This window comes from Odocoileus virginianus, chromosome 15 (genome assembly GCF_023699985.2).
Source record: "Odocoileus virginianus isolate 20LAN1187 ecotype Illinois chromosome 15, Ovbor_1.2, whole genome shotgun sequence".
Taxonomy (NCBI): Eukaryota; Metazoa; Chordata; class Mammalia; order Artiodactyla; family Cervidae; genus Odocoileus; species Odocoileus virginianus.
Window position 1 is genome coordinate 30,195,750 of NC_069688.1, and position 25,264 is coordinate 30,221,013.

Genomic DNA, 25,264 nt, shown 5'->3' on the forward strand with positions numbered 1-25,264 from the left:
TCTACAGGGAGCTGAGGTGAGGGTGGAAAGATGCATTCGCTGCCCACCACTGCTTGGCTGAAGCCAAGCACCGAATTAATGTTTTAGCATCATCGCCACATAAAAGTCCCTTTCTATGCACACAGTACTAGCCGAAAAGAATTAAGAATTTCAAATTCCTCCAAAACTAAAAGACCAAAACCATCCCCACCTTGTCCTCTATACCCTTTCATTCACCTTTTGCAAACTCCAAAGAAAGGACAGCAGAAATGCCACACTCTCTTGTGCAGGATGCACCTGCAAAGGACACAACAACATTTGAAAAGAATGTTCAGTGTGGAAACTATGGGTGCACCATACTGCTATTAAGGGGAACATGAACACACATTAAAAATTCCCACAAATGGCATTTCACTGTTAAAAGTAAGAGGGTGGCTGGGCAGACAGGCAAGTTGGTCAGGAGAAGCAGGGGGGTCAGAGAGCAAAGGGGTTCCTGAAGCTCTCGCCCAGTAACAGCACCCAGAACCCACGCGGAAGGGGCCACCCAGCCAGAGGCCCCTCCCTCAGCTCAGGGAGCTGGAGCACCTGCTGGTGGCCAGCGTCTCATATCGAGAGTCCAGGGTGGAAGTGACAATATGACAAAGGTCCATATCCTGGCACAGCAACAGACTAGAACTGCAACTAACCACTTCCTTTAATTCATTTTTTAGTTTATTTTATTGAAATATATTCGATTTATAACATGTTAATTTCTGCTGCAGAGCAAAGTGACTCAGTTATACATATACGTATATACATTCTTTTTCATATTCTTTGCCATTATGGTTTATCACAGGATATTGAATATAGTTCAATAGTATAGGAGGACCTTCAGTCCAGTTCAGTTCAGTCGCTCAGTCATGTCTGACTCTTTGCGGACTGTAGCACGCCAGGCTTCCTTGTCCATCACCAACGCCTGAGCTTGCTCAAACTCATATCCATCAAGTTGGTGATGCCATCCAACCATCTCATCCTCTGTTCTCCCCTTCTCCCCCTGCCTTCAATCCTTCCCAGCATCAGAGTCTTTTCCAATGAGTCAGTTCTTTGTATCAGGTAACCAAAGTATTGGAGCTTCAGCTTCAGCATCAGTCCTTCCAATGAATATTCAAGACTGATTTCCTTTAGGATTGACTGGTTTGATCTCCTTGCTGTCCAAGGGACTCTCAGGAATCTTCTGCAACACCACAGTTCAAAAGCATCAATTCTTCAGCACTCAGCTTTCTTTATGGTCAAATTCTCACATCCATACATGACTACTGGAAAAACCACAGCTTTGACTAGATGGACCTTTGTTGGCAAAGTAATGTCTCTGCTTTTTAATATGCTGTCTAGGTTGGTCACAGCTTTTCTTCCAAGGAGCAAGAGTTTTTTAATTTCATGGCTGCAGTCACCATTTTTAGTGATTTGGAAACCCAAGAAAATAATGTCTGCCACTGTTTCCATTGTTTCCCCATCTATTTGCCATGAAGTGATGGGACCAGATGCCATGATCTTAGTTTTCTGAATGTTGAGCTTTTCTTTTTTTGGAATGTTGAGCTTTAAGCCAACTTTTTCACTCTCCTCTTTCACTTTCCAGAGACTCTTTAGTTCCTCTTTGCTTTCTGCCATAAGGGTGGTGTCACCTGCATATCTGAGGTTATTGATATTTCTCCCAGCAATCCTGATTTTAGCATGTGCTTCATCCAGCCTGGAATTTCTCATGATGTACTCTGCATATAAGTTAAATAAACAGGGTGACAATATACAGCCTTGAAGTACTCCTTTCCCATTTTGGAACCAGTCCATTTTCCATGACCGGTTCTAACTGGTGCTTCTTCACCTGCACACAGATTTCTCAGGAGACAGGTAAGGTGGTCTGCTATTCCCACCTCTTTAAGAATTTTCCACATTTTGCTGTGATCCACACAGTCAAAGGCTTTAGTGTAGTCAATGAAGCAGAAGTAGATGTTTTTCTGGAATTCTCTTGCTTTTCTACAATCAAACGGACTTTAGTGTTGATCTATTTTATATACAGTAGTGTGTATCTGCTAATCCCAAACTCATAATTTATCCCTCCCCCATGCACTTACCCTGTGGTAACCATGAATTTGTACTCTATGCCTGTGAATCGGTTTCTGTTTCATAAATAAATTAATTTGTGTCATATTCTGGATTCCACATATAAGTGATATCACATGATATTTGTCTTTCTCTGACTCACTTCACTTAGCATGATAATCTCTAGGTCCATCCATGCTGCTTCAAATGGCAATACTTCATTCTTTTTATGGCTGAGTAATTTATGTATGCACACTACATCTTCTTTATCCATTCCTCTGTCAACAGACATTTAGATTGATTCCATGTCTTGGCTATTATGAATAGTGCTGCTATGAACATTGGGTGCTATTAAGTTTTAAGAATTATGTAGCCTCTGAGTGTTTCTAACTTTGTTGAGACTCCACACAGAGAAACACAAATAGGTCAACTACTAAAGTATGATTTCTGAAAATTCCCAATTAATAATTTGAAATAATTTTTTCTAAGCTTTGAATCACTGTACACATACCAACGGGGGCAGGGGGGGGATCTAAATTAGCTACACAATAGCAATGAAATTAATAATAAATGAACAAACTAGGAAATCTGTTTTCAAGGCTTTTTTTTAAACCCTACAGAAAAAAATTAATACTAATAAGAAACATAAAACATCTTGGATAAATCCATGACATCCCTTAAGTAAAAGCAAAACAAAAAGAACAAGAGCAACAAAACCTCTGAGTTCCACAGTATGTCCCAAATGGAGAAGGATAAAAAAGAAAAAGAAGAAAATGGAAATTAGGTGGAATAAAAAGACATGAAAAGGGAAGAAATGCAAAAGCAAAGAGGGATGACAGAAAACTCAGAGAAACAACTATGCATGCGCACACCCAAACTGAGGGGAGCAGACAGAGTGACGTGGGATTTGAGGTTCACGCAGCACTGGGTTTTAGAAAATTATCAAAGTCACCTACTGCACTTTGCTTTCTGTTTGTGTTTTATACTGAATGAAAGATTCTTTAAATTCTAGAGTGCTTCACAGTTTTCAAAAGTTTCACACATGATTTCACATAATCCCACAGTAACCTTTCCCCCCTTACCCCTACATGGCCCTTCCCTGTTCCCTCTCCCCAGTGCTGAAAACCAGTTTGTTCTCTGTATCTGCGAGCCTGCTTCTTTTTTGTTTTACTTACTAGTTTGTTGTATTTTTTAGATTTCACATATAAGTGATTATCATACAGCATTTATCTTTCTCCAACTTGTTTGCCTTAGCATAATGCCTTCCAGGTCCATCTGTACAGCTGCAAATGGCAACATTTCATTCTCTTTATGACTGAGTAGTATTCCATTGTATATATACACTGTATCTTCTTTATCCATTTTCTGTCAATGGACACTCTGGTTGCCTCCGTACCTTGCCAACTGTAAATAATGCTGCTGTGAACACTGGAAACCTAACGCCTTGCCTTGTAAACCCTGTTACTACGAACACCAGGGACCCAGTGCACTCTGAAAAGTTGGCTGTTTCATCATAGGTAACGGCTTTTCAAGTTTAACAGCAATGTTGCCATTGTGAAGAGAGTAATCAGACTAGGAACATGTCATCAGACCTTCATGGGCAGTGACCACAGGCCCAGCCAGAGGTCACTGCAGGGCAGCCCAGCCCTGGACTCTCTAATCAGGGCTAAAAAGAAGCAGGAAGTTTGGGAAGGGAAAAATAAAAGCCAAGAGAAATCTGCCATGTTATCTTTGTGTGTGTTATGTGTTCAGTTGCTCAGGCATGTCCAATTCTTTGCAACCCCAAAGACAGTAGCACCCAGGTTCCTCTGTCCATGGGATTTTCATTTTGCAGGCAAGAATACTGGAGCAGGTTGCCATTTATTACTCCAGGGGATCTTCCCAATGCAGCGATCGAACCCACATGTCTTACACTTCCTACACTGATGGGCAGATTCTTTACCACTGTGCCTATCTTTACTGTTAGTCAAAATCTTCACTGAATTCTTGAAGCAGCGAATAGCAAGTAACCACCTACCAAAAAATCACCAGGACAGCCGACTGGAAGGTCAACAGGGGCCCAGCTGGCTGACTGTCCAGTGGGGGGACTGCCATTCTGGAGGGAAAATATTTCTCAAGAGACTATTTGACAAATTCAGATGCGGCATAAATCAATCCTGCAGCTGAGATCCGCCATGAAGAAAAGGGAGCGCTCACAACTTCAGATATGCCCTGAGAAATTGTTAGTATAAAAAAAAAAATCACAGCTTTACTATGATTTGGCTCTAATGTCAACTCGAGGCTAAATTGCTTCTGTGGCCCTCACCCCACCTGGAGAATGTATCATGCTTTCATTTCACAGATATTTAATAAGTACTTATTCCCCACAAGGTTCTTACACATTCAAGTGAATTATTGCGTACAGACTTGAGCACCTTGAAGGTCAAACTCTAGGCTAGGACTATTAAAATACATTGTGCATTAAAAGCATCATAACCAAAACCAGTGACCTACACAGGACTGGCGCATCCAGTTATTCTCCCTTGCCTCGCTTTCTTCTCTCATTCTACAAACAGGCACAAAGGTCAAAACATCATCCTCTCTGTGTCTGGAAGCAAAAACAATACTCAGTGCAGGCAAACAAACCACCAAGGTAATCCAGATTTCCCCTTAAAACACCATCTTGCTTCTCAAAAGGGCAGTCTCTTAACTTGTATTTTAAAAAAACCAAAACACACACACACACATACATTTGACCCTTCTCAAAGGCCCAAATCCATAGCATCTGCCCTGTTTCTTCTCCTCAACTCCTTCCTGACCACTGGAGCTTGAATCTCTCAGCATTATCCATAATTGGTCCTCACCACCAAAGCCATTATCTACTATTTCCCCTCAATCTACCTGGCCTCTCCAGAGCCCGTGAAAGTTACACTCCCTACCCGGCACCTGCCTCTCCCTGCCCTGAAATCTTCAAATTCCATATTCTGTTCTACTTTGTTCCTGGGCCGTCTCAGCAACTTAATAGCTTCAAACATCACACGTGCTAATATGGAAGTAACATACTAATAATTAATAGCTACAAATGATCACATGCTCTCCTGCCCAGCTCCTTCTCTTAGAGATCCATAGTTCACCTCTAACCCAGCTACATCAACATCCCACAAGGACCTGGCGGTGGTTTTAAAACACGTGCACACATCTGTTGTATGCACCCTCTTCCCACCAAAAGTGGTGTCTAACTCTCCCTCCCTGAATCTGGGCTGGCCCTTGTGACACGTTCCTAACAGAACGAGGAGGAGGCGACTCCACACGACTTTGAGGATAGGTCATACAAAGCCCACACAGCCCCTGCCAACCTGTCTCTTAGGACCCATGGGTTGGAAGCACTGGGGTAATATAAGAAGCCTGTTACAGGGCTTCCTGAGGGGGCCTGCTGCTGCATCAACCGCATGGTCTCCAGCTAAAAACAGCCAAGCAAATCACCATCCTCAAACAGGTCATGCTGTTTCCACCAGAGATCACGGGGATTGAACCAGGTGCCCGAGGAGCCCCAACTGCTGGCCCCCATGTGGGTGAGGAAGCCTTCAGATGAGCCCGGCCTCATGCTACAAGCCTCCCAGCTGAGCTGAGTGGATGAGACAGAAGCTGTCCCCACCAAGCCCTGCCCACATACAGGTCTGTGACCATCAGAAAAAAAAATGCTGTTGTTTTAAACCACTAGGTGTGGGGATGGTCTGTTATACAAGTTTGGACAACAGAACAGACCTCAGATGTAATATACAACCCAAATGAAACCCCCTCTCTCTCCCTTGCCTCTGGTCCCTTTCCAAGTCCATGCAGTCTGAAAAGCCCAAGGGCTGGCTTTTCTTTATTCTCTGCTCCTCTTTATTCTCAGATCCCCGCCCTTCACATCTGACCCATTCTACCCAAAGATCCCTCAGGAATCCAGCACCCCCCACCACTGGCATGGAACACAGTGCCGCCCCCGCTGGGTTAGCTAGTCCCTTCTACACAGCTGCCAAAATGTTACTCTAAAACGAAACTCCGACCTGCCAACACCAGCCTATTCCTGAATCTTGGCCCCAGCACACAAGACCGCTCACACACCCCTAGTGACCACCGTGAGCTCCAGTCACAGGGAACTTCTGGGGATCGCCGGCCTCTTTTTGCCCTTTCAAGCCTCTGCACCTTTGCAGAGAGTGAAGCTTCTTCCCAAATCCTCTTCCGCACACTTCCTTCCCTTACCTCTTACCAGGATTCCTACTTCACCTTCAAGTTCAAAGGTTACTTGAGGTTGATTCCTGTCCTGATGACCAGTCAGAGTTCCTCATTTCCTTCTCAGTCAGCCATGCAGTCCTTACAACCTCCACTTCACACAGTGGCCAAATTCTCTGTAAGATCCTCCAGCCTGGCCTGTGAGGGCAGGCATCACATCATGTGTGCGTGCATGCTTAGTCACTTCAGTCGTGTCTGACTCTCTGTGACCCTGCGGACTGCAGCCTGCCAGGCTCCTCTGGCCATGGGATTCTCCAGGCAAGAATACTGGAGTGGCTTGCCATGCCTTCCTCCAGGGGATCTTCCCAACCCAGGAACTGAACCCACATCTCCTTTGTCTTCTGCATTGCAGGTGTATTCTTTACTGCTGAGCTACCAGGGAAGCCCGCATCATATCATAATTGTCTCCAAATAAATGAAATGTTTAATTTGAATTGGCGATCAGTGAATTAGCATTTTACAGAAATACAAACACTCCGTCTTAGAATCAGTATCTCTTGAGCCCCCATGCCAGTCACAGAGTTTTACTTAAATTTCACAAATAGTTGAGGGATAATCAGCCTCAAAGAGGTTGAGTGACTTATTCAGTGTCTCATAATCAGAAAACGATGAAGCCAAATTTTCAACCCAGACATAACTTTGACTCTAGCATTCTTTACCCTGAATATTTACAATCAGTTCTGGGGCATGAGGACAGACCACATTCTGGTGTGGATACCGGTCCCAGTGCTCCCTTCCCCATGGTAGCTACCACAGAATGGCATCATTTTGAACGACACCTTTCATTATACTTTTAGGTAGCATAAGGACAGGAACACTAAGGCCAAATAATTTGGATTTAAAACCCAGCTCTGTCTGTCTCAAGCTTTGTGCCCCTGGAGAAGTTATTACTCCATTTTCTCACATCTTGGTTTCTTCATCTGTAAAGCAAGGATGTGGCTCACAGGTTTGCTCTAAACATTTTCAAAATGAAACATGAAAAACATTTAGAACAGAACCTGGTATACAGAAAACCCTGAGCAGATGCTGTTGCTGGTATTAGTGGTAGCAGTGGTATTACTAAAAGTGACCCAGTAAAACTGCAGCTGGAAAACTTAGGTCATCATAATGCAGAGCTTGAAGTGGTGTCCCTTCAGATTCCAATTCTGTTTTAATTTGTTGGAAGGAAAATATTTCTAAAAAGTGTGAAGTGTTCCCAGCCCTTTAAACTGATTTGCAAATGTAGTTGAAACAGTTCTTGGCCACCCAGTTACCCTTTGAGAAACAACAGGTGTGGGACAAAGGTTTTGTAACAGTCTCCACATCTAGCAGAGAATGGGGAAGTCGTGATCTCTCAGCTTCTGTTTCCTCATATATAAAACAAAAGTGATACCAATCCTATTACCTTGCATTAGGAAAGACTGAATTGAAATAATATGAAGAAAAATTAGAAAGAGTTGTGCAAAAAGCAGGTAGAATCATCATCATTCCCACTGCTAATAAACTGATATACCAAAAATGATATACTCAGTATATACCAAAATGGAAAATTGGTCATCAACTTGCTAAAATGCTCCAGCCAGCAGAAATGTTTGCATTTTCCCTCTTTATATAATTTTCATTCTGGTTAACTAGTAGCAAACCCTTTCCACCACTGTCAACATCCTGCTGCCCTTCTCAATTTCATTGAAGGAAAACCTAAAATGTATCAACACCATCTGTGCCTCTTAAATTCAAGATAGTTAGAAGCGAATAACTACTTTTGACAAAATAGCATAGAAAACATTTAAGAAAGTTACTTAGTGAGCACTACATCCAACTCCTTTTGGAGAATAAACATTTAATTAGCACTATCTCCTCCTCTACTTGTAAATATACACATATATACTCTTAGGTATACTCTTACACTTGAGAAGTAAAGTACCAATTTGGCTTCTATTTACAGATCAGACTTTTAGTGATTATGTATAAAACTATAAACACATTTGGAACAGGTATTTTTGTCTCCCTGCCAAACTATTATCTTTCCCTGTTAACTGTTTCTACCTAATCCCATGTGACTCTATATATGCTAGAAATCTTTCTAATGAATATATGTACAATAGGACAAATATTTATGGAGTATCAGCTATGTACACACTCGAATGAGAGTTTGGAATACAAACAGAAGAACAGTCTCCTACTGACACTTCATTTCTAGCCAAGTACAAATCTTAACGGGTTGGATAACCTACTCTCTTTATTCCTAGAGCCCTATTCATTACACCATAAGCTCCTTTACCATACCACAATGCCTCCAAAAAGCTCAGAATACAAGGAGTGAAGTTTAATCCTATTAAGTAAATTCTCAATCCAAAACTTCATATGGTGATGTTTTATGTCATTTTTAAGCTGACATTTACATCTGCATAGCTGTAACATGAGATACAGTCACCATGCCTATAAGCCAAAGCGTGTAAATGAATAGTCCTACCTAAAACCACTACTTTTAGTATTGATTACAAGAGCATCTAAAGACATAAACACACAGAGAAAAAAGTATTGAAGGCAACTGAGATCCATGAAAGTTACTCTAAAAACTGTCACCAAGAAAATGCTGCTGCTGCTACTGCTAAGTCACTCCAGTCGTGCCCGACTCTGTGCAACCCCACAGACGGCAGCCCACCAGGCTCCCCCGTCCCTGGGATTCTCCAGGCAAGAACACTGGAGTGGGTTGCCATTTCCTTCTCCAATATGTGAAAGTGAAAGTGAAGTCGCTCAGTCGTGTCCGACTCTTTGCGACCCCATGGACTGCAGCCTACCAGGCTCCTCCATCCAGGGGATTTTCCAGGCAAGAGGACTGGAGTGAGGTGCCATTGCTGAAAATACTTGCTCTTAATAATGTCTTCTGTTAGAAAAATAACATAAAAGATGCAACATAACCAAAACCAAAATAGAAAAAATAAATATTTTCCATAAAACCCAAACGTTTAATATGAACAGGGGAGGTGGGAAACAGAAGGAGGCAAAGACGCAAATTTTAAAATGAAGGCAGGGACTACCCTAGTGGCTCGGTGGTAAAGAATCCGCCTGCCAATGCAGGGGACACAGGTTCGATTCCTGGTCTGGCAAGAGCCCACACACTTTGGGGCAGCTGAACCCGGGCTCTCAAGCCTGTGAGCCACAACAACGGAGCCTGTGTACCACAACTGCTGAAGACCGTGCACCCAGAACCCAGGCTCCGAAACAAGAGAAGCCACTGCAATGAGAAGCCCGCACGCCACAGAGAGTAGCCCCTCCTCGCCACAACTAGAGAAAGCACACACGCAACAACGAAGACCCAGTGCAGCCAAAAAATAATAAGTCAATTAAAACTTTTAATTTACTAAGATAAAAAGATATTAAAACAATGAAGGAACAACCAATGTCAAAAGGGGAACACAATGGCTAATATCATCTACAGCCTGTTAGAAGGTGGAAGAAGTTTAAATGAAGAGATGGCATTTTTTTTTTACCTATAAGCTTTATAATTTTTTTTTCAAGGCAATGACATCTGTGCAGAAAAAGAAACAAGAGTGACAAAGGCAATTTACAGAATGGGAGAAAAATATGTGTAAACCATATATCTCATAAGGGCTAAGTATCCAGAATACATTAATAATTAATAACCCCATCATAGGCATTTCTCCAAAGAAGACATACAAATGACCAAGAAGCACTCAACATCACTCATCAGGAAAATGCAAATCATAACCACATGAGATATTATATTATCTCAGCTCAATTAGGAAGGCCCCTGTCAAAAACAGAAAATGAAAAGTGTAGCTGAGGACATGGAAAAATTAGAACCCACACAGGCTCCCTCTCTCTGCAGGTGTTTGGTCCCTACACTGTTCTCTTTAAAATAACTTTTGGTAAGAATGCAAAATGGTACGGCCACAACGGAAAACAGGAGAGGAGTTCACAAACTGAACAAAACAGAACACCTAAAAACAGAACTACCAGCAATTTTATTTCTGGGTATTGAGGAGTTCAGAACAAGTCTCCCTCAAACATACCACTTTGGAACTGTGGCTACTTTGAGCTGAAGGCAATCAAAATCCAGCAGACGGAGGAAAACCTTTTCTCTCTCCCTTACCTGTCTAAAAGAATTTAGATAGAGGGTCTGGTCCAGGAAGGGAACTATCTCAAGAGATAACTACAAACATTACAGGTGAGGTGGGGTGAATTGCAGGCAGTCAGACTGGGGCTAGAGATCAAAGTCCTCTCTGGGCCCCATCATCCTGCAGGGAGCGGAAAACTCTCTACCAAACCTTCTCTCCATCTTCCTGTGAATTGTCTTTCTCATCTTTCAAGACCCAGAACCCTATCCCTTTCTCCATAGTTCAGAATGCCTAAGTCTCAACTGGCTAAATGCCTGAGGGTCTCATATATATTTTTGTAGGACCCCGGAACATATGCAACTAAATTTGTTTTTTCTCCTGTTAGTCTGCCCTATGTTAATTATTAAAGAACTAAGAAAGGTAGGAGAAATAAACATTCCTTTCCTACAGTATATACCCAAAAGAGTGGAAAACAAGACATAAAAGAGAATTTGCACACCCGCCATCACAACAGCCAAGAGGTGGGAGCAACCTAAATGCCCAGTGAAGGATGAACAAAGAAAATAAAAGATGATAAAGAAAATGTGGCATACATACACACTAGAATATTATATAGCCTTAAGAAGGATAGAAATCCTACAATATGCAATGACATGGATGAACTTTGAAGACATTATGCTAGGTGAAATAAGTTAGTCATAAAAAGACAAATACTGCATGATTCCACTTTAATGATGTATCTAAAGTAATCAAGCTCACTGAAGCAGAAAAGAGAATAGTGGTTACTAGGGGCAGTGGAGAGAGAAAAATGTGTGTTGCTCAGTGGGTCCAGGGTTTCAGTCATCAAAATGAAAAAGTTCTAGAGATGTGTCACACAATAAAGTACATAGAGTTAACAATACTATCCTATACACTTAAATACAGTTGTGATAATATATTTCTTGTCATGCATTTTTACTGCAATAAAAAAGCAGTAATAATATGTTTTCCAGAAAGCAATTTAGTCAAAGGTTTGAAAAAACCTAAGCATACTTACATCCTTCGTCCTGTCTCAAGAAATTTATCTTAAAACAATTTCTCTTTAAAGTATTATAATAGCTAAAATGAAAAGCAATCTATATTCCACAAAAAAAGTTAAACATCAAATGCTTTTTGGGTACAGTTGTAAAAAAATGTAATTTGAAGATACTTTTTTCAATGGTACATTAAAATTCTTATTATCTAGTAGTATCCAAAAGGCAATATAAAATTGTATATATAGTATGCACAATACAATTATGATGAACATATACTGGGACATTAAATAAAAAAAAAACAAGGAAACAAGGTCTAATAAAAAAAGAGAGAGAGAGGGAAATGAGGAGGATAGAGAACAGGGGAAGGGAAGAAAGCTATATCAACTGCATTTCTGCTGGATTTTCTTCCAGACCAAGTTGATTCTAATGTTCATTTGGAAATAAAACCTGGCAAGAACAGCTAGAAAAACATCTAGCAATAAAAAGACAAATAGAGTGATCAGGAGAGACTAGTCCTTCCAGACATCTTAACATGTTATGAAACCACAATAATTTAAACAGTTTAGTTGCTAGGAGTAAACAGACAAAATAGGGGGAAAGAAAAGAATACAGAAATTTAGTACGGACAACAGCAGTATTTCAAAGACCCATTAGTCAGTGAACGGTGCTGGACAACTGAGGAGCCAATTGAGCTGGGAAGGAGGTTAAGATTCATAACTCACATTTTTTAATCAAAATAAACTCCAGATGGAGGAAAGATTAAAGGTAAAAAATAAAAACATAAATTCAAAGTGAGGATAGCATCTCTATGAATGATTCAAAAGCTCAAAGCTATTAAATGAAAACTGCCATCAAATAATATTTCTGCTCAGAAAAAAAACCACCAGAAAGTCAAAAAAGGAATGAGAAACTAGAAAAAAATATAATAGCAATTCATGTCATGAAGAAATCAAGAAGAAAAGGATAAACAACACAAAAAACTGGCAAGGTATATGATCAGACATGTCACAGAAAATGAATATAGACAGATCTCAAACATATCAAAAGTATAATGGCCTTCATAATAAAATATATAATAAAACACAGCCTGTGAAACATCTTTCCCCCTACAAGAGGAGCAAAGATGAAAAATGTGACAACACCCTGGCCACATGATAGAGAGAAGCAGATGCTCACACATGGCTGGCGGATTATAACTGGCACCACTTCTATGGAGCAGAATCTAGCACTATCAAAATTGAACAGTCACATTCTTCTAAGAATTCTTCCCATAGATACACCAGCACATTTATCAAATAATTTGCATTCAGATTTATTTGCTGCAGCTTTGTTTTAATAGCAAAATATTAGAGGAAACCTAAATGTCCCTCAATAGGGAACAAGTATCATCTGTTATGGTACATAACATGGTACATCTAAAAATAGACATCTACAAATAGCCCTGAAAAATGAAACAACTCTATATAACATTGTGTTGAATGATCTCTAAAATATATACTGTATTTAAGTGGAAGAAGTTAGGTGCTAAATAATTTGTGCACTACAGCTTTTATAACACACACACTAATATTGTACATATTTAAATATAAGTGTGTATACCTACATAAGTAGAATCTCTCTGGGTGGATAGAGAAGAAACTCTTAATAATGGTGACATCACTACCCAAGGGAAATAGCCAAGGAGACAGAATGGAAGGGAGATTTAACATTTTGCAATCTTTTAATCATTCTGAACTCTATCATGTGCATTAATCACCTGGTCACACTAGTCAAAATGATGCTACAGAAGGATATTCTTTTAATATACTGAGTTTTAAAGAAGAGGCAAGATACAAGATGACATATTCAATAAGAGATTAATTTGTGATTTGTTTAAAAGGACAGCTATATGAACGGATACAAACCAACATGCTAACAGTGACTTTCCAGAGTAGAATTATAGGTGGTTTTATGCTCTTTCTCTCCATCTGTATTCTCTGATTTTTCTAAAATGAACAATTCCTCTCAGCTCCCAAGAAGTACTTCTAATTCAAACATTTTTCAACTTGCACTAGACATTAAATCCCTTGATCCCTTGGACATTTATTCTAACAAAAATACACTGCTAAGACTATGGTTTCTGGTACCCACCCAGTTTAAATAAAATTTGGGAGAGTCTTAGAAGACAGATTTTAAAACAATCAACAATTAAACAGAAATAATTAACCCTACAAGGAAAATAAAATAATGTGAGCCTCCAGTACAAGGACCAGGAGCACAGAAGGTCGGGATTTGGGTGTTCTCTTCAGCTGGGAACCTTGAGTGTATTTGCTTTTATTGTGTACATGGATTATTCTGAGATCTCACTGATGGATCACAATCCCTCCTACCACTCAGCTGTCCCCTAGGGACCAAGCAGAAGCAGAGAAACAGATGCAGGAAGTGAATGCAAGTTAACAAAGACATCAGCACCATATGGAAAGCAAGACTTGACCCAAGAACCCATGAAGCTCAGTGACTCGCACCCAGAGATCTGTGAGCAGACCCTCAAAGCTGTTACCCATTCATTTCTACGTTTGTTTTATCTGTAAATCAACAATACCTCAGCATTTTGTTATTTTGAAGGCATAATTACCAGGCTGAAATTATAGTGACCTGTTATTGTGTCACTGTTTCGTTGCAGGCTTCCCCTTTCCCCAGTTGTTTCGACCATAGCAGTCTTCCCTTACCCCCTTAAAATAAAAAGCTGTGGTGGTGTTCTAATTCAAACACAGATAAAATGCCTAGTGGCTGGGTGACTGTCAATATAACGGTGCTAAACTACAAGTTATTACTAATATAAGAGAGTGTATGCCTGTATGTGTGTGTGTATGCACGCACGTGCTTAATTATGTCTGACTCTTGGCAAACCCATGGACTGTAGCTCTCCAGGCTCCTCTGTCCCATGGAATTTTCCAGGTAAGAATATGGAGTGGGTTGCCATTTGCTCCTCCAGGGGATGTTCCCAACCAAGGGACCCAACCCACGTCTAGTGTCTCCCGCATTGGCAGGCAGATTATTTACCACTGCGCCACCTGGGAAGCCAATATAAGAGAGTACTCGAGCACAATTATCTATTCAGCCCCATAAAAGGCCGTCAGGAGTTTTTTTACACGTTGTATTCTATAGTTAGCAGGCCGCTGCACTTTCAAGGTGGAAAACGGCACACACGTTAAGTGTGCTGAACCCATAGAAACTCCTAAGAGGCAGTAGTATGTTGTTCATGGTGAATTTTAAATCATCTGATGCTGACTGCTCTCAACATAAGCAGAGTACTGTATACAGAGTCTGGGTATGGGGGAGGGCACAAAAAATAGGCAAATCTCAGACTGATACTGAAAAGCATTCAGGACACAGTGCTGAAAATAAAACTGTTCATTTCAAAATATTATAGCTGTGTTAAATAAAATCAGTAGCAAAGGCTAGATTTTGACAACTTCATATAAGAAGGAATGGATAAGGAGACATTCAGCAGAGACATGCATTCAAGACAAGTAGTAGGCCATTTAATTTTGTATCTAGACAATTTTATTTTCCTGGCCACGCTGTGCAGCGTGTGGGATCTTAGTTCCCCAACCAAGGCTCCCCTTCATTGGGAGTACAGAGTCTGAACCACAGCCCTACCACAGAAGTCCCTAGAGTATTTTTTTAAGGGACAAACACAACAAAATCCACACATGTTAAAAAAGTAAGTTAAAGCCTAAAATATTCTGATTTGGTTTTAGGTACTTTGAAAAAAAAATCACAATTCAGCAGAGAATCACAGATTTTGTATAAACCTTATTCCAGCCAACACACTTTGCTGGTGAACCTGCAGGTTAAAAATCCAAGTTCCTCCTTCTCACTTTCAGCCAGGAGTCTATGTGGACTTGCTCAAGACTGAACTGTCTCCTCTGCTAGTTCATAGAGCTGACAGATAAACTTACCTCCACATCCATTGCAGTCTTATCAGCAACTTTTTCCACCCAACCAGAGTTCTGTTTCTTTAACACACAGAGGAAAAAGGACAGGAGGACGTGGGAAGCAAGTGACCAACTCAGAGGGAATCAGTAGGTTCCAGGGGCTGGGAGGAAACTGGCCCTTGCGCACTTACCTTTCATCTGAGGCCGTCAACAAACATTTCTGAAAAACTGTATGCCACAGGAACATAAAGATGAAAAGACAAAAAAGAGGCAGAAGGAACCCAAAGTATAAGGAAAGGCCATGTGGTTGTTAAGACTGCAAAGCTATGCAGCCTCAGCTGACCTTGCCCAGGCAGCGAGCTCATCTTTCATTTAGAGTCTAGCCTCCAGGTTCTCCACTTTAAGAGGATGGACTTCCCTCGCCCTCCAAGAATGACAATTAAACACAAGGAGTAACATGACTAACAAATATATTTACCAAAGAATATCATCCAAAAGTTAGAGACAGAAAAAGACTCCTCTTATAAACCAAGGGATTTATTAAACACGTCTTGGACACATATACACAAGCACATGCACAAACTGTAATCCTACCATAACCACATAAAGTGTATCAGCAAATTGGAATATTACAGAAGCACTACTGGCCGTGATTCTTACCAGCCAAACTAGAATACAAAATCTAATAAAATCAGTCACTCCATTCTCTAATTCAAACACTAATATTTCACCTACTTTGAGGAATACCAAACATAGCCACATATTCTAAAAACATCATTATGTTTAATATCACAGTGTAAGACACATATACGTATGCATGCTCACAAGCTGGACACCCTCACTACCCCATCAAAATCTAGATAGAAAAATGCTGACTTACATGGTGGCCCCTAGGTCTTCTCCTAACAATAATACATCTGAGACCTGTGAGGAGCTTTCCAACTCAAACATTTAAATGTTTACCATGTGCAAACCACCAGGTTACTCAACTGCAGACAAAAATGAAACACATGCTTCTAACTTCAAGAAGTTTGAAATCTAGACAATATGTGGACAAGTGTATATATGTACATATATAATGTATTACATATATATTATAAAATACATATTGCATGGGGCTTCCCCATTGCTCAGCTGGTAAAGAATCTGCTTGCAGTGCTGGAGATCTGGGTTCAATTCCTGGGTGGGGAATATCCCTTGGAGAAGGAAATGGCAATCCACTCCAGCATTCTTGCCTGGGAAACTGCATGGACAGATGACCTTGGCGAGCTACAGTCCATGGGGTGGCAAAGAGTTGGACACAACTGTGCACACATGTACATACTGTATAAAATGAATGTAAGATGAGATTAATTTGAGGGGTTCAAAGGAAAAGCTGGAAGGCTCCAAAAATCCTATTTTACATCTGACCAGAACTACAAAATAGTATACATGGAATATGGTTTGACTTAAATGAAAACTCATATGCATGAAGGCAGATACTGGAGGGTAGTACATTAAAAAAAAAAAAAAAACTGTTGTGTTAAGACTCAAAATAGTAATAATTCCTATCCCCACTTCCCAAAATTAACCTCAATATTGTTACTTTTTTTTAGCCTTTATATGTATATATTTCAAAGCTTGCCGCGAACCTGTGTTATGGTTAGTGTGGTTACCGTGTTATTGTCAGCAAAGATTTCTAGGATGTGGCAATATTTAAATCTGAAAACCTACTATGCCACATCTCTCTTAAATAATGTTTACTGGAAGCAATTTCCCTTGAGATATTATTTTCAGAAACAAGTGCATCCAAAGCTAGAGTAATCAGACTAAGGTTTTGTGTTGGGAGGTTTCACCTTTGATGGATAAAAGAGGACCCTCGCTACGAAAAATTCCCCGCCTCCAAACAAATCTAGAGACACTGCTCCACAACTGGGGGATGTTAAATGTTCGCAACCAAATCCAACGCCACAGGCTCAAATGCCACCAAAAATCCTAACCACGTTAAGGAGAGGGCAGAAAGTCTTCACATGCGGGTGGGAGGGCTTCACGCGCCCCTCGTGCGGAGCCAAACGACCCACCATCCTCAGTCCCTCAGTTTCCACCGGTCCCAGACCGGGGTCAGCAGGGCTCCCGGGCGCTGCTTTCCACCAAAGCGCTTCTCGATCCGCCGCCCCGGCTCCGAACGCCTGGCGCCGGCCCTCCGCCGCCTCCCAGAACCTTCTCTGTATTTCCCTTCCTCTCTGCTCCGTCTCCAACACCCGCGCACCTTCGCGCGGTCCTATCCGCCCCCTCCGGCCGCCGGTTCCCGGCAGCTCGGCCCCACCAGGACCCAGGATCCGGCTCCGGGGACGCAACTCGCGGCGCCGGCACCGCAGGCTCCGCACCTGCCCGGGCGCCAGGCCGCGCGCCGCCGCACCCCGGACCCGGGCCCGGGCCCCCAGCCGCGCCGCGCCGGGCCCCGCGCCCACCCCGGAGGCGCCCGCAGCCTCACCTTGCTCGCTGCGGTCCATGTCTGCCTCCCGCCGGCAGCCCGTCCCCGCTCGGCCCGCCCGCCCGCCGCGCCGCGCCGCGCTCCTCCCGTCCTCCGCCCGCTGCTCCCGGGAAGTCTCCTCCCCCGGAGGCGTCGGGCGCGGTGGCGCCGCCCGCGCGCGGTGGGGAGCGCTTTCCCGGGGCGTCACCCAACCACCTGACCCCGCGGGCCGGTGCTCTCCGCCGCGTCGGCGCGGGAGGAGGACCGGCGGGCGGTGCCGGGCGGCGGGGCGGGGAGGGCCGGGTGAGCGCAGGCAGGAACCCGCCCGGTAGGAGAGGGGAAGGCGGGGACGGCGGTCAAAGACGCGGCGGAGGCTGCGTGGGGACCGCGTGGAGACAGGGGTGGCTTACGTCCCACCCTCAAGTTATTTATCATCAGAAGTTTCCTCCGGGGCATTGAGGATGCCCTTTCTCTGCCTCCCCAGCACCTGCTCTTCTGTGCTTATTGAGTGGCAAACGCAGGAAGGTTGTTTCAAAATGCCAGTGGCTCCCTTTCCCTCTCATTCTTCATGTTCTCCTGCTCCCGAAATAATACCCTAGACTGTCTACCAGAGTCGGTTCGAAACAGGCCAAGAGGTTAAAATTGCAAAGAATCTCTCCACAAAGTGATGTGGCCCTGTCTTTTTAATAGAGTGCAGGGTTTTAGGTGACAAATTCAGAAGCTTTTTCGTGTAATAAACTCGGACTGTTTTGAGTGCAGAATTAAGCACCACACTCTGAAATGAGTTAAATGAATTAAGTTAGCCAAAGGGTAGAATTATCAACAGGGATCTTTTGAAAATATCAAAAGGCTTCACGTCCATTGATCAAGGGACAGTTTGAAGTTCCTGTAATAACACTTTGCGTAATTAGCATCAACATTCTGTTTCTTAAGTGTTCTGCAGTCACTGTCTTCCGTGAAGTCACGTTGATTATTACATAGTTCTAAGGTGGTAGCCCCATTTCCTAAGCCATCTCGGTCTAAGGAGGAAGACAAGCTTCCTTGTGTGTTACTAGAGACTCTGGCTAGGCCTCCAGCCCACATTGCCTGAAACATCACAGGAGTTTGGCTGTTGCTACTGTTTTTAAATTAGCAATAGTTACCAGAAGGGACTTAATGCAAGTGTATGTGTTTCCCACCTGCACTGACAGCCTCTTCTCCTGAGCTTTATTCAGTTTATCTCAATCCGATGAGACCTCTCCTCTTTGATTCTGCCTACTCCGCTGCACTTGGCTTCTCTCTTATAGCACCCACCACTCTCACTCATCTCCCAGGCCAGCCTGCCACAGTCATAGGTTTATGTTCCCAGCCCCTCTAGGTTATAACCCAGCAGCTTATGAGCTCCAGGAGGTCAAAGACAGTTTGGGTCATCTTTTCACTGCTTTAATTATGCCATGCAGTGAATCAATATTATAAGTTTAGCTCTCAGACTAAAATTTCAAAATAAGATAAACTGTGTCCTCAGTCAGTCACGTCTGACTCTTTGGGGCCCCATGGACTGTAGACTGGCAGGCTCCTTTGTCCATGAGTTCTCCAGTCAAGAGTACCAGAGTGGGTTGCCATTTCCTACTCCAGGGGATCTTCCCAGCCCAGGGATCAAAACTGCTTCTCTTGAGTTTTCTCATTGCAGGCAGATTCTTTATCACTAGTACCACCTGGGAAGCCAAGATATTAATATATCATATCTATTATTACCAACAATCCAGTGTTTATAACAAAGAAGTGCAATGATATATCTTTTTCTTTTTAAAATATTTATTTATTGGCTGCATGGCAAGGCATATGGGATCTTACTTCCCAGTTCCCTGACCAGGGATGGAACCCTGCATTGGACCTACTGCATTGGAAGTGCAGAGTTTTAACCACTGGACCTCCAAGGAAGTCACCTGCTTTTTGCTCTTAAATGATCTTTTAAATGTAACAGTAGTATATTTTTGCATAGGCTGGAAATATAATGTGGTCAAGAATTTTTGACTAGCTGCTGCTCAGATAAACAATTGGAAAGACAATCTCTCAACCTATGAGCTAACTTGTGGACAAATAAATAGCACTTGAAAATAGCAATGTTTCAGAATGTTATTATTTGTATCTATTTGCTATACAGTGATGATCCTGTTAATGTATGTTGGGAGAGAGAAATGACTTGTATTTTGAAGAGTGTATGCTTGTTCGCATTTGTGGCAGAGATGGCTAATTACCTACCCATATCCAACATTACCATTTTTCTTCCTAAGAAAACTCAAATATAATTTGGGGTACTGGTGTGTCCAGCTAAAACACTGGCCACTTTAACCTCCTTTGCAGCGGGAAGTGGCTCTCTGACACATTCATGACCAATGAGATATGAACTAGAAACCTTCAAGAAATCGTTAAAAAAGAAAGACTTGGCGGGCTCTCAAGATGATCATTCTAAGTGAAGTACTAGGTCAGATAAGAAAGACAACTAATATATGATATCACTTATATGTGGAATCTAAACAGACAATACAAATGAACATATTTACAAAACAGAAACAGACTCACAGGCATAGAAAGCAAGCTTATGGTTACTGAAAGGGAAATCGAAGGAGAGATACATTAGGAGTATGGGATTGACAGGCTTCCCTGGTGGCTCAGATGGTAAAGAATCAACCTGGGCTCGATCCCTGGGTTGGGAAGATCCCCTAGAGGAAGGCATGGCAACCCACTCCAGTATCCTTGCCTGGAGAATCCCATGGACAGAGGAGCCCGGTGGGCTACAGTCCATGGGGTCGCAGAGTCAGACACGACTGAGTGACTAATCACATGGGACTATCAGAAACAGACTACTGTACATAAATAAATAAACAACAAGGACTTACTGTATAGCACTGGGGACTATATTCAATATCTTGTAATAACCTATAATGGAAAAGAACCAGAGAGAATATATATATATATATATATATGTAACTGAATCATTTTGCTATACAACTGAAATTAACACGATGTTGTAAATCAATTACACCTCAGTTTTAAAAAGACTTGACAACATTGTTTTTTTCTTCAGCTTCCTCCTTCCAGCCTAGAAGGGCAGCAGCCATATTGAAAACATGAGAAAGAAAGTCAGGTTTGGCCGAGTAGAAAGGCAGAAAGAACCTAGGTATTCAGTGGCATCACAGAACTGTTTCTTATGGGAGAAAAATAAATGCCTGACTTTTTTAAGCCACTAGAGTTGGTTTCCTCTTACAATGAGCCCCCCCCCCAAAAAAAAATCCTGACTGGTACAACATGCCATTTTAAAATTCTCTTCCTGGCACATACCAACAGAGGTGGATTCATGCCACCCTGGACCTTAGGCAAATATTAACTTTTCTCTACAAGGCTAAATAAGCACTGTTTATATTATAAACAACCTAGTATATGATAGTTCCCCCAAAGCCTACTTTTCTCTTGTGTCTTCCAGCTACTTAATTTTTTTTTTGTTTTGACAAATAGAATCTGCCCTTGTAACTCATGCTGTGTTACTTCTGAAATGAACAGAGCTTATGTTTTAGCACACCAAAGGGTCTCCGGAGAATGGTTAGCACTTAAACTGAGCACCTGGGTACATTACGAGAGATACCCTCTAAAAGGCTAGGTACAGGAAAGAGAAACTAGATTTATTTTGCAGTGCTGTTGGTGTTAATGGTAATATGGAATTTTTTTTTCTTTCATTTCTGTTTTCAAATACCCACTCATTGGTGAAATTTCTACAAGGAAATGTACCAAGGGAATTCCCTAGTCGTCCAGTGATTATGGGTTCAGCCCCTGGTTGGGGAGCTAAGATTCCAAAAGCCATGCAGCATGGCAATGGAGAACAGAAAAAAGAAAAGAAAAAAAAAGCAAATGTACCAAAAGGCAGATGAATTGAAGCAGATGAAGGTATTAAAGAGGATAGAAACAGAAGCCATACATTAGAAATGAAAACTTACACTCTGCCCTCATTGTACCCATTCCCCATCTGATAGCCAGCAGAAAGCATGTGTACGTGGTCAGATGCTCTCTACAGGCCTGAGAGCCCAGGCTTTGTGGAGCCCGGGGTAAGGGGACAAAGGCCCCAACCCTTTCTTCTGGCTAGGTCTTCTCACCTAGGACTCTGTCCTACGGCCATACCAGCCTAGCATGCTCCTGTGAACAGGCACCTCAGCCACAAAGATCGTCTTGATCCACCCTTTCCCATCAGCCACTCCTTGCTCACACCTTAAGACCAGCACTACAGATACCCAGAACATGATGTATAAAGAGGGTACAGGAATGCGTGGGAATGTCTGTTTTGTGCCAAGGATTCCTCATCCTTGAAAGGCACCCATGGGTGATCTCTAAAGCCTGGGGCCCAGTATAGGGGTCCCCAGTCACCTGGGGCTAGGATTGCCAGATAAGATACAGGACACTCAGTGCAATTTAAATTTCAGGTTAAAAAAAAAAACCCAAATTATGTTATAGTATAGGTACATCCCCTGCAATATTTGTGACATGCTTACACTAAAAATTGTTATTCACTGTTTATCTGAAATTCTTAATGGGGTCCTGTGTTTTTATTTGCTGACTCTATCAACCCAAACTCTTTCTAAGGGAAGTTCTAGCACTCTGATCAGTCAAACCACTAAAGGCCTATGATATCACAATTTTGAAAAAGTGATCATATTTTCCAGCAGGAATACAGACTCTGGGTACTTGAGCTGTGGAAGTAAACAAGGTCCATATGCTAGGTGAAGGTTAGGAGGGTCAAGAAATCAAGAAGATTTGGAGAAATATTGATTGAATGACAGGTAATTTACAGTTAATTGCTTTAGAAAATACTACAACCATCTTTTATTTTCTCAACTATGAAAAAACTCCCTGTGAATATGCTATAAACAGTTTTAAAATGCATGAAAATGGATGTTGGCAGGAAACAGTACTTAATACTAATTGAAGTTAGACATATAAATCCCTAAATGTTAACAGGAAGAGATCTCACATTATTGATTTTGGCTATGTTAAGAAAAGCCATAGACCACTTAAACTTCCTTGTATTTTTTTAGCCACTTTGAGTTCTGTGTGTTTGTCATATTACATCATGGGAGCCGGGTGGGGAGGGGAATGCAGGGAGAGCCATGGCCCCTTTCCTCCTGAAGCCTTAAATATCACTGTCCTCAGTATTTTCATCTATCTTTAAGATATTGCATAATACAAATTGTATTAGTTATGTATAGATTCAATCATTAAGTGATCAGAAGTATTTGTACACTTTTTAACTGGCATTGAACTCAGTGATATGTAGGCCATTTCACCCTGCAAAGATGTTTAGTTTTTATGAAGCTCCAATGTTCCTCTTCTAGAAATGGTGCAGGCTAGAATGACCTAGATTGGGGCTTGAGAAGCCAAAGTGTATGCCACTGTCCCAAAATGCAACTCAGCAAGGCCACATACAACTTAGAAAACGTGTGGATTTAGTTGAACAGTCATTTAAAAGTTGACTTAAAACTGTCACGATCCTGAGCTGCTCACTTTAAGCTTCTTCAGCTCACTGTCCCTAAAATTAGGAAGCATATGTTGGGATAATGATAGCATATCACACACATCCTTTCATTTTTAAAATGTATTTTATTGAGATATAACTCACATGCCATAAAATTCACCCTTTTAAACCTCACAATTCTGAATGAATATTCATTTATTCTTACTTCCTCCCAATGCTACTAAAGTTACAAGGGTGAAAACGCACAAGGACAAAGAGAATGCAAGAGGTTGCATAATCATAACTGACCTTGCAGATCTGAGAAAAAAAAAGCTGATTGCTAAGCTGGCAGTGGGGAAAGTAAAGAAGAACCTAATTTATAATACGGAACATCCAGAAACCTCAGGACTTGACATCAGGTATCTGCGGATGTAGGAAGATGGTGGGGCTCAAAACAGGAGGATTGATTGAAAATCTACTTAAGAAGCAGTTATGTTGTAATCCCTCCCCAGATCTGCTCAGAAGACTGAAGCAGTTTCTCCAGAGAAGGAAACTGGCCTATCTCTTGACTAGAGCAAAGTAAATATATTTGAAGGTGATTTCCTACCACAAGCAGAGAAGTTCATTAGCCATTCGTATCTCAAACGCTAAGATCCTCAACTTCCCTTGATTCTCGAGTAGGCAGACAGCCAGGTCTATGAAAGTTGGAATATCCTGGAAGTAGGAGATTAAAGGACCCAACTCTTAGGAATTTGACCAACACAAGAAAGAAAAAATCTAAAATGTTGATGTTGTAGAAGCCAGATCACATAATCCTCAAACTCATGGTCCACAAGTCATGCCTAGACACCAGGGAGATCAGTCAGCTGTTAAGGCCTATGACAGGTGGCCATGAACTAACAGAGAACTCCACAGTAGAAGACAGAAACCAAAATAAACTCAAAAGAAAGGCAACTTGCAGGAAACAAACTATATAGGGTGAAGAAAGCATTTTTTTGCTATAACTTTTGATATACTATCATGATTATACTCAGGAGATATCCTAAACATGAAACAAATACTTGCTATATATTAAAAAAGGAACATTCAGAAACTAAAGAATTTTTAGAAGCTAAATATGTTATGTGTGTGTGCTCAGTCATGTCCAGCTCTTTGCCACAGACTGTAGCCCGCCCGGCTCCTCTCTCCATGAAATTTTCCAGGCAAGATACTGAAGCAGATTACCATTTCCTACTCCAGGGGATCTTCCCAACCCAGGGACCAAACTGTGCCTTTTACATCTCTTGCATTGGCAGGCAGATTCTTTACCACTGAACCACCTGGGAAGCTCCCCAGATATAGTAGACATTAAAATACCTGTGGTAGGCAGAGTAAGGATCCCTAAAGATGTCTACATCCTAAACCCTGAAACCTGTGTCAAAATGGACTTTACAGATGTGATTAAGGTTAGGGATCCTGAAATGAAGCAATCACCTTGGCTATCAAGTTGGTCCAACTTGATGAGCCCTTGAAAGCTGAAAACTTTTCTAGCTGGAAGCTAAGAGATGCCACAGTAGAAGGGGAAGAGAGATGAGATGCATCAGAGGGAACCCACTCACTGTTAATGGCTTTAAAGATGAAGGAAGGGACCATGACCCAAGCAATATGGGTAACTCTGGAAGCTGGAAGAGCCCTGAGCTGACAGCCATCAAGAAGAAATGGACTGCAGCCCTATAAGCATATGAAACTGAATTCTGCCAACAACCTGGATAGGCAAATAAAGAGTCTTCCCAAGAATCTCCCTGACGTCGATAGACAACTCATTGGAAAAGACCCTGATGCTGGGAAAGATTGAAAGCAGGAGGGGAAGGGGACAGCAGAGAATGAGATGGTTGGATGGCATCACCAACTCAATGGACATGAGTTTGAGCAAGCTCCGGGAGTTGGTGATGGACAGGGAGACCTGGTGTGCTGCAGTCCATGGGGTCACAAAGAGTCGGACGTGACTGAGTGACTTAACAAGAACAACAGAAAGAATCTCCAGAAAG

The 25,264-nt window shown here is 41.9% G+C and overlaps 1 protein-coding gene across 3 annotated transcripts in view; it reads right to left on the reverse strand.

Moving 5' to 3' along the window:
* The window catches only part of TPD52 (tumor protein D52), a 122,328-nt gene extending 104,176 nt beyond the window's left edge, over positions 1-18,152 (reverse strand). Inside the window, exon 1 of one of the 3 annotated variants that reach the window (XM_070477210.1) lies at positions 17,780-18,152. In XM_070477210.1, the coding sequence (XP_070333311.1) occupies positions 17,780-17,798 (19 nt within the window). In that variant the 5' untranslated portion in view covers positions 17,799-18,152. The remainder of the gene's footprint in view (positions 1-17,779) is intronic. The other 2 variants (XM_070477208.1, XM_070477209.1) reach the window with 2 other exon arrangements.
* Positions 18,153-25,264: the final 7,112 nt, after the last annotated feature.